The sequence below is a fragment of the Crocodylus siamensis genome, chromosome 3 (assembly GCF_052110815.1).
Source record: "Crocodylus siamensis isolate JL-2025a chromosome 3, ASM5211081v1, whole genome shotgun sequence".
NCBI lineage: Eukaryota > Metazoa > Chordata > Crocodylia > Crocodylidae > Crocodylus > Crocodylus siamensis.
Window position 1 is genome coordinate 81,438,209 of NC_143397.1, and position 15,997 is coordinate 81,454,205.

Sequence of the window (15,997 nt, forward strand, 5' to 3'; positions counted from 1 at the left end):
GGGACTGGCCACTGATGTTTACAAATGGGTCACAGTACAAAAATAGTTGAGAACCACTGGATTAGATGGAGTCTAATAGAGAGCAGAACTGAGATTAGAGGGCTGGGGTGTTGAGAGCATCATTGGGTGATGAGACTGAAAAGAGAGGTTTGAGCATTGGAAACATTGGAGAGCTGCTGCAGGTGAGTTGCACATTGGAGCTGTGGGGGAAACCTGAGTTTTAATTAAGTTTAAGAAATTCTCAAAGGGTACAGGGACAGTAGGCCTCAAAGGATACAGGGCTGACAAGTCCGACAGTGGCCAGACTTTTTGAGATAAACCTAGCTTACTGAGGCTTGGGGCAGGGACGATGGGCATTTCAGGGACCTCCAAACAGCCAAAAACTGTTGTTAGTAATAAAGATTTAAAACCAAAAAAATGAGAGTATATGACTAGAAAACATTTGACTGTGGAATGAAAACTAACTGAAAAGACCAAACTAATTCACGTCAGATTTTTACATAAATTAATAAAATTACATATGATTTAAGTTTCAGTCTCTGGCAAATTTTAAATCCACATTTTTTTCACATTGACATTAGAATCAAAACCTTCCAAAAATGGGTTTTACAGTGAAAATACTTACTAGATCTTAAACCATAGCACCACTGCTGTCTAATGTATTTATAAAACCTATGGAATCTAAATCTCCTTAAACCAGCATTGTATAAACAAAGTATGCGGTATACATAGTGTTGATATGGGCCTTAATTGCACTTTTTAAAAACAAATTCACAATCCAGTCGTGGTTCAACTTTTCACTGCCACTTGAGTTGTGACCGCATTTTTTTAATACATACAAATAACCAACATTTCATCTATTGAATACTTCCTTAAAAATACACACACATGCATATTTTGTTTGTATGTTTATGGATCTGATTCTACAACCCTTTTACATCCTCTTTTGCTTGACCCATAATAATAAGAAAGCCATTACTTATCCTTAGGTGAGTATGTATAAGATATACTGATCTTGCATATGCCATTTTTTCTTGGGTTACTTGCCTTGAATAACAGACAACGCTGTATGTTTTGAGTTGTATATTCAGTGGTGGTGGTATGGGTGCTATGTAAATTTATATTCATGCTCAAAGAAAACACAATGGGAAGTAGTATAAAACCTTGAAAATGTTTCTAGATATCTGGCTACTGGTTTTGAAGTAGTAAAAATTGCAAATTGTAAATGCTTATCTAGAAGGGACCACAAATGTAACAGCACAATCCTGCTGTACTTATTTATATTAGTAGTTTCATTTAATGCATTGGCTCATATTCAGCTCCCCTTATCCAATATGACATACTTTGAGCATAAAGAGCCTCTAATCTGGGTCCTGTGCCCATAAGGAGACCTACACAGGCATCAATGGATGCTTAAAGAGTGACAGAAAGATATGAGCCATGATTACAATGCTCTGCTCAGTGTGATTATTCATGTCACTAGAGACTGTAGAATTTTGATCAGATCCAAGTTCACAAACACTGCTTCTAGTCGTACAGTTCTTAATTCAGCAAAACTTGCCTAACATTAATGAGTATTTGGCCTAAGTAGGACCTGCAAGAGTAGTCACATTTTTACACCTGAAGTGCTTTCAAAATGAGACAAGACTGTTGTAGGCAGAAACAAGCAAAAATAGCAGCAAATGAAATGCCTCATGAGGTAGGCAGAGGCTCATTTGAGAAAATTATTGCTGTAGCCCTGACCCTGCAATCAATCCTCTTGCCCTACTCCCCTGACTTCAGTAGCAGCTGTATACAATGGCTGCAGGATGAGACCTTGTCTTGAACTCTAACCAGCTAAAAGATATTTCAATAAACTGTAATTTGGAGTAATTGACATGGGAAAATATGCATGTTTTGAGAGAGGCTGAGAATTTTAAAAGGCTGTACATAAAGATCTGATGGCATGGACTTTATTATTTTACAGGCATTTTTAACTGCCATAGGAGACAAGAACCGCAGGGCTGTCCTTGCATTGGAACATATGTTTGCACCAGTGCTGGATGGAGCAGTGTCTACTCTGCTTGGAGTGTTAATGCTTGCAGGATCTGAGTTTGATTTTATTGTCAGGTAAAGCATATGTTTGTGTATTCCTTTTCTGTTCTAAATAAAAAGAATATGCTCCATATTTGGTCAAACAGATTTATCTGCTGGTTTTTTTACTTCTGTGCATGATGTGTCAAGCATGCTTACATCATGGTCCTGCTTTCTCTCTGCTGTATTAACTCCTTGTTATGTAGTAGTTGCAATAGTGTTTCCATTGCTAGTGCTGAATTCTGTTCCAGGAAAATCTGACTCCCAGCATAAACTGAAAAAAGAAAAAGGTCCTCTATGGCCAAGTTTGCTTAGTTCTAAAATAAAGTTAGTTCCAAACAGCTAGTATTGTCTAGCAGTTAGCTGAATTTGACCTGTAACCTAAGAGTCTTCCAGACTTTTTGATATGTGCAACATTTTGCATAGAAAGGATAGAAAGAACTCTAAACATCCTGAAACTGACACTCTCCTCCTGTCCCCTTCACTCTCTGTTACCACTATCTGAAGTTTACAACAATTTTTTAACTGACCCAGTGGGGGGTGGGAATTAAAGTTCTCTTTAGGAACAAGGGAATCATAAGTATGAACATAGAACTTCATATGAAAATGTGGTGAAGCAAACCCTGAAGGCCCTTCTGTTTAGAGGTACAGGCAAGCTGTTTCTTGTGGATTTAATTAAGAATGTGAATTTGTCAAGTAGGAGAAAGGAGCAAGTTTTTCTTTTGAAGGGAATTTGAGAAGTGCAATGAAACGGATCCTATTCTACTCCAAACAACCTGTGGAGCTCTGCAAAATGGCTAATCTTAGAAATAACACTGGTTCTTTGTGGCAGATTATGGCAAAAAACCAGAAGCTGGACTGAGGGCTGGACCAAATATGAATGGTCTGGCAGATGACTGGGCTCTTCACTGAGCTCTTGATTTAGTTTACATCTGTTTAAGTAACAAATAATTATATACATCACAGAAGTCTTGATCTGTGGAACTTCTTAAATGTCTGTATATTTTTTGTTGGTGATTAGGAAATGAGACAGAACAATTCAGTTAGGATCCAATCCTGGAAAGTGCGGAGCAGGATCAAATTGAAATTCATAGCATGTGTTTTGCTACAGTAATCTTTCATACTACACACATTAGATTGTTGCAAGCACATTTTTTGATATAGCAAAGGACTGCCTATTTGATTCCAAATTGGGATTGATACTTGCTGAATAAAAAAAAAAATCACCCTTTCAAGCTCTTAAATTCCTTTGTTTCAACTCTGTCTGCTCACTTTTCTAGCATAATCTGACTTTAGTTCCCCTTACTTTTCCAAGATGTTGAATAAACGAACAAGGCTCAAGCATTGTTGCAAAGGGGGTGAAGAAGACACCAAGCTTCCGGAAAGGGATAGATTAGCCCACCAATATCTAGGAAGATTAAGTAAATTAACAGACATTGTATATGCTAAGTGGTCAGAACTATAATCAGCCTGTTTATTCTAGTGTTAGATGGATGAGATGCAAATGTTTTTTAATGCCTGTTGTTGATATATGTTCCAGTATAAAGTTCTGGTAGTTTACATTAGCGTAGGAGATCCGTTCGTTGATTTTTGCAAATGTAGATCAGAAATCCTAAAATGTTTACAATAGCAGGATATTTGTAGTTCTGCAGCAATCTGATATATTTGATCAGATGTGGAAACTTAGAGAGGCAGTAAAATTTGTTGCCAGTAAAACAGTGTGATCTGCAGAGCCCATTAGTAGGAAACTTGCCCCTACTACTTCTTCTGCTCCCTTTGCCTCCAAAAAAATTGCCCAAAACTGAGCACTTGAAATCATTAGTTACAACGCAGCCTTAAGTTTAGTCTGAGCTCCAGCTGTGCTGAATACCAACTAGTAAGGCTTTCCTTTTACTGACAGGTTTACCTTGGTATTCATGAAGGATCCCAGACCTTAGCCCTCAATGGTGGGAAAGGACAACCACTTGTGCACTTTCCTCTTCTTCCATAGTACTTCAGCCTTTATGTTTGAATTGGCTGACGCAAAACAAGAGTATTCAGAGATGCTAAATTGTTCAACAAAAGATTAGCCTGCAATGCAGCTCTGCCATTGTGGAGTGCTCTTACTCAGTACAATGCTGAAGCTTACTATAGAATGGGCAGCATTTTCTTTGCAGAAAGCTGGTTCCTGTGTTCTAAAAAGGTTGCAATTTGAGCTATTTGGTAAAACTGGAACTCACAGAATTCTAGGCGGAAAGTTGTGATTAATGAACAGCGAGGGAAAGCCTTACCTGATACACTAGAGATTTAATTAGAGATTCCGCTGTAAGATGCAGAAGCATTTCACAGTGGATTAGCCGCTGGGAGAAGTGGGCTTCTTTTCCTTCTAGGCTAAATTGTTTAAATTCTACACCCTTCACTTCATTTGTTTGCTACTGCTGGGTTTTCACTAATGGGGGCCCCTTTTCATTGTATTTGTGCTTTCAATCCGTTCAGCCATTCAGTTCACATTCCATATTTTTGTGTTTGTGTAACACATTCATAAATAACATTACATGCCACAAGATTTTGGTAAATTAACAAACATAATTTTTTTTCTTTCCTTTATCAACTAACACTTTGGGTTGTGGAATGTAGCTTCTCTAACACAAAAGGTAAAAAAAAAAGAAGTCATACTGGTTTTGTCCAATATTTTTAGTTTGTGATTTTTGTGTGTGTTTATTTTTAAAATAAAATTAATGCAATATTTTGAGACGTGGAATGTACTCTTCTGTGTTTCTCACTACACTGGTATCTTTCTCTTTCGGCCTTCAACAATATTCCAGGTATTTCTTTGCTGTTTTGGCAATCCTAACAATTCTGGGAGTTCTAAATGGATTGGTGCTGCTTCCAGTTCTACTTTCCCTCTTTGGACCATATCCTGAGGTCAGTAAATAAAGCTCTCTGAGATGAAGAAATTAGCATCTCTTTTAAAAAAAAAATCCTAGATACCTATTAGCTTCTTAACCGTTCTGATTTTTTTAAATCTCATTTTAAGTTTCTTGCTTTTAAGAACATGCTATTCAATGCGCTTTTCTTTTAAGAATGTAAGAATATCAAATTAGGAAGTTTCAGTAATCATGATATGTATTTTAATAATGAATCATTTGGAGGTGATAGGCAATGGTTCAGATAAAAATGCTGGCTTTAGTTAGGTTTTTAAAGTGGAATTTAATGTGTCATCTATGCCACAAGAGCAGGGAGTTTCCTAACCTTTGCAGGACATTTTGTAAAAGATTGTTCATTCTGTAGACCCACCTTCCTTCTAACACCCTGGTCCCTCAATTGCTTTCCTCAAAATATTTAACTCAGTAGACCACCAGGAAGGGCCCCACACACCACTGGTGGTCCACAGACCACACCTTGATAACCACATCTTTAGACCAATAGTTGGCAGAAGAGCCCTTCCTTATGCCCCAGTACACCCCCATAGTACCTGATTGACTTCCTTGAAGTTTTGGGCTGGCGAAGTGATTCATGTGGTTGATCCATTTGTATGAACAGTCTTACAGTATACAGTGGAAGTCCAGCTATAGGACTGTCATAGCTTCAGATTTATGCTTGATTATTCACTGAGTACAACATAATTATTCCTGCATGGCATGATCACTGGCTTCTTTTGGGTGGTGTTATGAAAAGAGAATTGTTCTGTGGTTGTGTGATTTTCCATGTGTGTATTTGCATTGAATTCTTGCTATTTCTGTCTATGTAGACAGGTTCATAAGTATTTATATTATACAGACATATTTTACACAACTACAGAATCATTCTTTTAATAGGTCGTACCAGAAAAAAGGCACACATACATACAGAGACATGTGAAATTCACAAACATTTCCACAGAGAAAGACTATTTCTCTGTTTGGTACCATGCTGAGCAGAGTAAATGTTTAACAAATCAATATCTTCAGGATTTTAGTGCCATACAAAGTTGGTGGAAGGATATTTTTCTTGAAGACTAGTGATTATAAGGGTTTTTAACTGTCATTACTAGGTTTCTCCAACCAATGGACGGAACAGATTACCTACACCATCTCCTGAGCCACCCCCTAGCATTGTAAGGTTTGCACTGCCACCTGGACAAAATAATGGATCAGATTCTTCTGATTCTGAGTACAGTTCTCAAACCACCATGTCAGGACTGAGTGAGGAGCTCCATCAGTATGAGCCTACTCAGGGCTCTGGTGCACCAATCCATCAAGTAAGAGTGGAAGCAACTGAGAATCCTGTCTTTGCCAGATCCACGGTAAGTTATCCATAGACATAGCCTGAAGGAGAAGAGAAGACAATTTTTGAAGAAGGGGTCTTTCTTTGTATGTGGGAATTTAGGGGGTTTTGTTGTTTTGATTTTTTTTCCTGATTGATTTCTGACTGATTTCCTCGCAAACCCCCCCCAACTTTCACTCCCTGCTGCAAGTGCCCCAAACTTCAAACTGTAATCTAGAAGTAGGGGGTACTCTGATTTTTTCCACCCTTTTACTTAGGAAGAAATAGGGATAAAATGGTGGGACTAAAGCACAGCACACATGCAAGTGCAGCTGCCATTGCAGCTTGCTGGGTCCATCCCCAAGAGCAGGGCAGGCCAGCCCCTTGATGACTATTCTAGATGCCTTTGTACAAAAGGACTCTGAAAATGGTACAGCTTACAATTTTCTCCATCAAGAGCCATGTGGGTCACCATAAGGCTGTACCTCTCCTCTAGCAATACATTTCAGAAGGGCAGGAGGAAGCCTTGTGTAGATCAGAAAAAGGATGTTTCGGGGTTTGTTCCAATGGGTGGATCTGCTGTGTGTCCCCACTCTGCCAGAGCCCTATGCCAGTGGGCCAGCAGCATAACTTTCGTTTTAAAGAAAAGAAAAAACTCCCCTCCTGCCCCCCATGATGCTGCATGCTGAGCTGCAATGCGGATCTGTTTTTGTTCAGCAGAGGCCTAAAAATAGGTACAAGCAGAGCCACATTTGAAGTTGGTCACGGTTTATTGACTGATGTGGCCGCTGTGCTTCACGCTTTTTACAGAAATCCAGAAACCAGATTCCTGCCATCTATACAAACCATCCCACTAACAAACATCCTGCATTTGTACTCTGGCTGGAACAGAGCCTTTTCCAAAGCTCAACAATTTTGATTATTGAACCACTTAAGACATAGTGCTAGCTGTCCAGGCGTTTGAAAAGACAAAGCGGCATGTGGGAGGTGTATCTAGTGTTTTCAGTTCTAATCCTGCATTTATCTGTGAAGTTGTAAGTTTGATCTTATAACAACTTCAGAAGAGACCTCTCTGGGCAAAGCTAAGCCTCTGGAAAACTATGCTTTTAGGGTTAGATATAGAACGGTACACTTACATGCTTAACCAGGGAAATATTTCTGAAGCAGATGTTGCACTTGCTTTTTGTCACAGGCGTAACCATATCTCTCATTTCTAGGTGGTTCAGCCAGAGAACAAGCATCATCAGTCAAATCCAAGATTACAAACTAACCCAGAAGCTGGGTCCCAGCAGACGTGGCATCAAAACAGACAACCCAAAAGAGAATCAGTGGAAGGACTGCGACCACCCCCATACAGGCCACGCAGGGATGCTTTTGAAATTTCTACTGAAGGGCATTCTGGACCTTACAATAAAGACCGCTTGGGCCACAGGGCTCGTTCTCATAACATTAGAAACCCAGCATTTACTGCCATGGGTGCTTCAGTGCCAGCATACTGCCAGCCTATCACTACTGTGACTGCCTCAGCTTCAGTTACTGTTGCTGTACACCCTGCTGTGCACAGCCATAACTCTCGTGGAGGAGGCTTTCCATCCTATGAGGGATACCAGGAAACCGACCATGGACCATTTGAGGACCCCCACGTGCCTTTTAATGTACGGTGTGAGAGGAGAAACTCTAAAGTAGAAGTCATAGAATTGCAAGACGTTGAATGTGAAGAAAGGACACATGGCAACGGCTCAGATTAAGGTATGTCTTGTGTCTTCATTTGCAGAAAAGATAAGAAGTAACCTTTCCTCCCAGATGCTTCATTTCTGGGCAGCTGTAATCCAGACTGTCCAGCCCATGTAAAGTTTTGCTTTAAGAAATTAGCTCAGGTAAAACAATAATACATAGCCTTTTACTTTCATTAAGCAAATAAATACCCTTCTGAGGTAAGTAAGTAAATAATTATCATCACATTTTTCCAGATAGGGACACTAAAACTGTCACACATCACACTATCTAGTGTTCAAGGCCAGGGAGTTGAGCCATAATTCAAGGTTTCCAAAGCTCCCTTGTCCTGTGCTCTGATCATTAAACTAGGCAGCCCCCTAAAAATCTTATACACAATAGTTGCAGGAAAGGCCTAAAGCCACTAGCTACTCACATTCAAAAGAAATTAATATATATGATGCAGACAAAGGACTATACAGATTTAACAAGGGTTAAAACAACCTGCTGCCTCAAGACCTCTGTCAGAGGCATGCCGAGGAATATGAAGTTTACATTTACCCAGCACCAAATAGGCATTGTCCAGGAGACAGAGCTCTGTGCACTTGAAGATGACCAGTGGCTTCCTATATGGCAAACTAATCAAAATCCCATTTAGGGGTGGACTGTCATTATAAAAGGGGTATCAAAGGTTTGTCAGAAATTATTGTGAAATAAAAGTAAATTCTTTCACAGAATAGCTTTCATAGAGGAGATGATACTCTGTTTTATCTTCCAAATAATTTGTGCAACTTAAAACTGGATCAGTATCTGTCTCTGACGAGATAAAAGGAAAATAAAAATTAGAAGTGGTCAATAGAAGTCCATATATTTCACCATATATTTAGAAAACATTGATTCTGTTTTTGTCAGAAATTCTCATGATCTTTTTGTTTGTTTTTTACAATAACAAAAACAAAATAGACTCTGGATCCTTTTAGTAGTGGAGTATCACTTTCTCATTATTTTTACTTTTTATTTATTCTTCCCTAGTAGAAGAAAAGAAAATGCCTCTATAACCAGAATGTAATTTTTGTGGTTATAAAGACATTTTGTTTCTTTTCTGCTAGTAGGGAAAATAAACAAAAAGGTAAAAATAACGAGAAAATGGTACCCTGCTACCAGAAGAAACTATGGACTATTTTTTTCCTTTGCTCTTACTGAGGAAAAACCAAACTAAGAAAAAACAACAAAAAATATTATGGAAATTTTTGAAGAAAATTATTTAAAAAACCACTTTGCTATACTAAAACTTCTCTGCAAGGATCTCAGTGCTCAGTAGTCCTGAATGGATTTATGCTTACTGAACCCCAGGGAAAATGGCAAGTAATATTATTCAGAGGAAGGACAATACTGAGGTAGAGAATCTCAGGCCCAAATGTTCAAAGGTGGGTACTAAATTGAGTATTATTGTTGTGAATGCCCATTTTGAGGTCATCATTCCCCCACACTTTTTGCTGACTTCAATTGGAATTGTAGAGGAGTGTTTCAAGTTTGGCACCCAAAATAAGTAGAACTTATAAAAAATTGGTCTTACAATTTCCTAAGAGAAAGTCAGGGTCAGACAAAGAAAGAACTTATATTTCCTTACTCCAGGTTCTATACCTTAACCAGAAGAATCATCTAATATGTTTGGGGTTGGCTTGGTTAGTTTGTAATTCATGAGTTTTAAATGAATGGCTGTGCTTTCTCTGTATCTCTAAAGGGTAATAACTGAAGCAAAGAAGAGGCCAAAGATGGAAAACCTCCTCTTTCCAGAACTGCTTGAAGAGAACTGCTTGAAGTTATGGAAAAGGACATGCTGCATCAGGACAACAGTTCACTGTTACTGTAACCTATTGTATTATTTGTTAAATATTTCTATAAATATTTAAAAGGTGTACACAGATGTAATATACAAAAAGAACAATGTAAAGTAGTATAATCTGGAGTTGCTTAACTCCTGTTAATAGAGTGGGGACAATATTGTTTGTGCTCTGTACTTAATGTACATTGATCTCTGTGCCACAACTAAGCTTAATCTAGTTCTAAATTTCAGCATATGTTGCTGCTGCTTAAATATTGTATAATTTACTTGTATAATTCTATGCAAATATTGCTTATGTAATAGGATTATGTTTTGTAAAGGTACGTGTCTGTTTTAAAATATTTTAAATTTGCTTATCACAACCCTGTGGTAGTATGAAATGTTACTGTTAACTTCAAACACGCTATGCGTGATAATTTTTTAATGAGCAGATATGAAGAAAAGCACATTAATCTTGGTGGCTTAAATAGAGTTAGTTATGTGCAGGTTTTGTTTTGCTCTGTGTGTGTGTGTGTGTATGTGTGTGTGTATATGTTCCCAGTGTACTGTATTTTTTTTACTGTATGGTAACCCTTAGTGGGCTTATACGCTCACTGATTCTGGCAGGGTAGATGTCTCTATTGTTAAGCACTAGTGAAAAATACATTGGTGCTTAACAGTGGAAGATCCAAACTGTCATCATCAAAGGGCTAAAATAAAACAGAAGAGAGGACAGGGAGTCAGGGCTCTTGGTTTCTATTCCCATCTCTTCACTTGTGGCATGTGACTTTGGGCAAGTTTCTTTACCTCCCTGTGCCTCCGTTTCTGCATCAGTAAAATGGGTATAATAATACTTACCTACCTCCCAGGAGTGTTGTGAGGCTTAATTACTGTTTGTGAAATGCTTTGACGTTATTAGTGAAAGGTGCCGTGTAAGTACAATGCATTATAACTATTTTTCTTAACTGCAAAGGTGCTGGATATTAAGAGGTGCTTGTGGATATAGAAATTCATTAAACATGCCTTATTTCGATACACGTATTGTAGATTATGGACCAGCATTAGAAACTAAATAATCTGGTAGTTAGGTGGTGAGTCACTGCTGTGTTCTTACAGTGTTACTATAACTGTATATTTTAGAGCAGAACAGTATCCTTCATCATCTTATTTGCATGGCAGGAAGCAAGTTTATATGCAGTGAGAAAAATCAAATATAAGGAGAATGTTTTTAGAAGTCTTCTGTTTTCACTTTTAAATATAATTGATTTTCTACTGGATCCAGGACCACAATGAATGACAACTAAGGCCTGGAGTGATTTTTTTCCACCCCCAAGGTAACTTGTACTGCATTGGTACTTTTAATTAAATAGTTACACCGAGAGCCCTGTTTCTTTTAAGTTACATTGCTGCAGGTGAAGGGCCTCAAAAATACTACAATGCTTAGTTTCTAAAAGGAACAGTAATTTAAAACAGAGGTCAGCAACCTTTCACTAACAGCACGCTGAATTAACACAGCTTGGCCCCCCTTGGACCAGAGGTGGCAGCTGATGGAAATGGCGGGCTGAAGCAGCAGTTGACAGAAGTGGCCACTAGGTGGTGCGTTCTTGCGCAAACATGCATGGTGAGCCACAGGTTGCCAACCTGATTTAAAATACTAGAAAAGACATCTTCATTATTTTTCCCTCACCTTTTTTTTTTTTGTGCCCCTCTCCTGTCTTTTCAGCACAGAGGAGTAGGTTAAAAGGATATATGCTTAAAACACATATGCAGCGGAAGAAAAAAACACAAGCTCTGTGTTGAGAAATATAAGTGGCCACTCCAGGAAGGTATTGCTTGTTTGATACAAAGCCATACTTCTCCAATGGCTGAAAGTCCTGTCCTTGCCTACAGACCTTCCCAGCCCAGCCAAGGAGCATGACTAGCATGCACTAATTGTCATGCCTTTTTTGCTCACTTGAAAATCCTTTGACACGAGGCACTTGTTTACAGAACTCGAAGGTGAACATTCAGAGAACAGGTGATGAGCCTGGCATTGCTCCAATGGTACATAAGCTACTGTTTAGATGCACACTAAGGGTTAATCTCGTAACTGCCTACTGGTCCAGCTCACTGTCTAACATGAAAACTCTTAATGACAAAAAGACAACAGGCCCCAATTTAGCACTAGCAGCGCAGTGACCTCAGATCATAAAAACTCTGCAACAAAACTGTATGATACTAATTGGAAGCTACCTTCAACTGCCAAGTGTATATGTTACTGTGTCAGAGGTCACTATGGCTTCCCACTGCTACTGCTTTGGTGTCTATCAGTCAGTCACTCCCCACCCCCACCTTTTTTTTTTTTTGGTCGATGACAGGAAAGAGGGAGCAAAGAAGAGTCTTAATATGTCCTATCTCCCCTAAATCCTTGTTCTGTATGTTTGTGTGTGGGTGAGCTGTCTGCTGCTTTCTGCACAATGTAGACCTTCTCCTATAGTCACATTGGCAAAGGGAGAACTCAGTGGCTGGCAACATTTTTGGTTTGTTTTTTTAACTTTTTTTTAATCGTGGGTGATATTTATATTTTTGTATCATAAGAATGTTTTCTTACAGTATTTGTCATGCCAGTTTATAACAAACAGAATGCAGGGATTTTATTTCTATTGGAAACACTATTACAGCTATGTTTTTACTTTTTAATGGAATTTTTATTTGTATAGAGTGCTTACTAATGTTAAATAGGAAAGAGTATATAACATTTACATTGAGGACTCGTCGTAGCTTTTAGTGTAAGGAGTTAAAAGGAAAAAATATTCAAACTGGGTCTCATTGCCTGCCTATTTTGGCAGGAGTGGGTTTGTGTCATTACAGTTACAAAGATAAAAGTATGCCATATAATTTATTTATATGAAAATCTATTTTTGTAGTGTACATAGTAGTCATCAAGTCTTTTGACAGAAGTATATTTTTAAAGAGTTTATATGTAATGATGATACCATTATGTTTTGGAACATTGCTGAGATGTGATTACTGTGCACACTTTTCCTTGTAAACCCCATTGTGGAAAAGAAAATGTTTAACAGTGTTAAGAAAGAAAGAGAGTGTGAATATTCATGCAATTCTGAACTGTGTTTTAGTTACCATTTGTGATCTAGTGTGGTTCTCATTTTAAACCTTGAGTGGAAATTGTACAAACTCTCTAAATATTAATGTTCAAACACTGATAGAAATTCTAACATGAATAAAAAATATTATAACTTATTGGTTACGTATTTAGTTGTTTGTAGAATGTTTTTTTTAAGTAGGGCAAAGCTACCTGGCAGAACAGTAACTATCGCCTTGGAAGCATGGATTATACTAGTGGCAAATATACCTAATGCAACAGTCAGAAGCAGCAGTACTTGCACAACAGATTTCACTTTTACTGCCTGACTTGGGCCTGAGCCAAAATGTAAGGATGGAGTCCCATGTCTGAACTTTAGAGCTCTATAGTTTAAGCAACTCCAGCACCAGATCTGGAACCTGCAAAACCTGGGGTTTGGAATTGGGGTCAAATAATGCCCAACACTGGTTATTTCTGCTTGGAGGAAATACAGTCAACTCTATTTAGCTTTTGCATTCTGTCTAGTGTCCCCTGAAAGAGACAACTGATAGAGGAGTGAGATGGTGGATTTTGCCCACTCTGTGGAATGGCCAGTGGGATTTAATTCCCGAATACTAAGGAACTACATGTCGAATTCTATAACAGTTTGCAGGTTCTTGTGGCAGTACTGCATTGGCAGGACCTCTGATATTACCTACTTTCCAAGCCCCACCCCCATCTCTGGTTTTGGAGAGGAAGATGATTTTTGTGTACTGAGAAAGCCAGTATAAATGTTGACTGGCTCAGCATTCACTTTTAACATGATTCCTGTGTAGTTTATGGCATGTGAGTGTCCATCAATATACCACAGAGCCATCAGGCCCCTCTCCACAACGTCTTATTTACAAAACTTGTGTAAATCCACTATAACAATCTTTGCCAGTCCTATTAATCAAAGGCATTCTCTGACCCTTGTTAATTCAAATTAAACTCTTGAGTGTCCAATATCTGTTTTCTCTTTTATACAGCTTTGTATTTACATGCTCTCTGACATTGGTTATTATCAGGGATCCTGGTTTTCTTTGATAAAAAAAATCCAAAATGTTCTGATTTAATAACACCCCTGCCCCTTCCACATTTTTCCATGATTAAAACTAAGTGCCGCTCTAGAGACAGAAAGAGAGGGGCATTTTGTTTTAATCATGGAAAAATGTGGATTTGGGGGCAGGGGGTTAAATCAGAAAATGTTGGATGTTTTATATATATAAATGGTGTTCATTTTTAATCATGAAAAATGTGGATGGGGGGTGTTAAATCAGATTTTTTTATCTGAGAAAACCAGGATCCCTGGATTACTTTACAGGTTAAAAACCTGAACCGCAACAGTTACTTAAATGCGTTGTCATTATTCATAAGTAAGTCCAACGAGGTCCACAGGACTTTAATGAAGGAATTAAGAAGGAGAATTCATATAAGAAATGGTTTGCATAAAACTCATAAAAACGGACATAAAATCATTCATTCTGCTCAGCTGGAGATGAATGGAATGGCCTTCCCTGTCATGGCGATTCATGGGTATTATTCAGTTCATCAGACTGGAAAAATATTAGTAAGTTGACAGTTTCTTCCAGTCAGAGTATAGAATATTTCTTTTAAAATCCCATTTTATATCAACAAACATCGCTATTTACCTTGAATTACTCTTCATGTTTATATTTCTTATAAATGACACATTTTCTTACTTTCAGTCTTATTAAACCCAGGTAAAGCTTTAATCAGCTTTTTTGTCAAAGATCAGCCATATTTATTCAGGGCTTAAATAAACATGTGGCCAAATTTTTGTTGGCATAATGCACATATTTAACAGCTTCAGGAATGCTACATGCTGCTAAACTGCAGCAGCATTTATGTATAAACAGGTGTTTCATTTTGGGCAACTTAACGTCTCCAATAAGTATCTGAGTCATTGGCTGTTTATATCTGAAAATTACCTTTGCTGAGCTTTAATTACTTCTAATGACAGCCACAAGGAATGAGAACAATTACTAGTTTCTTAATCCAGTTAATCAGTCCTGTGCCATTGTTGGAGTCACAGTGGACCTGTTTGCTGGAACAGGATGCATGCCAGGAAACTGGAGAGCCCCGTGTAAGAGGCTTAAAAATACTTCCGCATTTTAACTTTGCACAGTTAATTTTAGCTAATAAAATAAGGGAGTAAATGTGTGCACTCTTTCTTAGAACTAAAAAGTAGAAAGGATGCTGTCACATTTAGGGAAGCCAAGATGCAGTCTACTTTTAGGTGTAAAGCACAAGTCAAAAACCCCTGCATCTCACATTGGCTCTGTCTATAACAGAATGCAAACCAGGGCATAAACTACTGTAATCTTTGTTGGGAAATCTCTTTCTATTCAGTACAACTACTGCAACTTTACTGGGGGGATTATTAGCATAGAGTACTGGCATTCTGACCATGGTGCCATATAAATCTACTCCCTACAGATTTAGGGTATGTCTGACCTCCTCATGCCACCCTTCCCCCCCCCACCAATAAACAAACCCACAAAAAAGCATAAAAAGTATGCTCTTGACTCAAATTGTCTTCACTTCCCTTTTAACTTAGATTTCACTGCAGCTCTATAGTAGTGGTTCTTGACTTTTATAGGCTCAAGGCACCCCTCGGAAAATGCCAGCTGTTAGCTTTCATTTATTTTTTGACTGTCGAAAAATAATAGAGCAATTTTGTGGCCAAGAACTCAAGAAGATCATAACAGGTCAGAATATTTTTGACCCTGTGGATTCCTATTTGAAATCTCTGGCTTTATCCTGGGAATTATGTATAGGTGTTTACACATTTAGCAATGCCCACTGTTACCCTTAAAAGATACCCCAGGGTGCTTTTAAGGGGGTGAGAATCATTGTTCTATCAGCTTTAATTTGAGCTGTTAATTTGTCTCAAACAAACTACCTTCACTGTGAATTTAATTTCAGTTTGCCAACCAAATTTTAAATACAGGCTTTTTGGCAATGTAGCTATAGCCTTAGGTCAAGGTTCTTCAACATCTAAGCAGCTCGGAGGCTGCACTAGTGCAAGCCATAGGGCC

The 15,997-nt window shown here is 38.2% G+C and overlaps 1 protein-coding gene across 2 annotated transcripts in view; it reads left to right on the plus strand.

Moving 5' to 3' along the window:
• Positions 1–13,080, plus strand: part of PTCH1 (patched 1) — a 78,804-nt gene extending 65,724 nt beyond the window's left edge. For both annotated transcript variants that reach the window (XM_090038605.1, XM_090038604.1), the window contains exons 20-24: positions 1,967–2,109; positions 4,878–4,977; positions 6,086–6,337; positions 7,515–8,046; positions 9,755–13,080. In XM_090038605.1, coding sequence (XP_089894731.1) covers positions 1,967–2,109; positions 4,878–4,977; positions 6,086–6,337; positions 7,515–8,045 — 1,026 coding nt within the window. In that variant the 3' untranslated portion in view covers position 8,046; positions 9,755–13,080. The remainder of the gene's footprint in view (positions 1–1,966; positions 2,110–4,877; positions 4,978–6,085; positions 6,338–7,514; positions 8,047–9,754) is intronic.
• Positions 13,081–15,997: the final 2,917 nt, after the last annotated feature.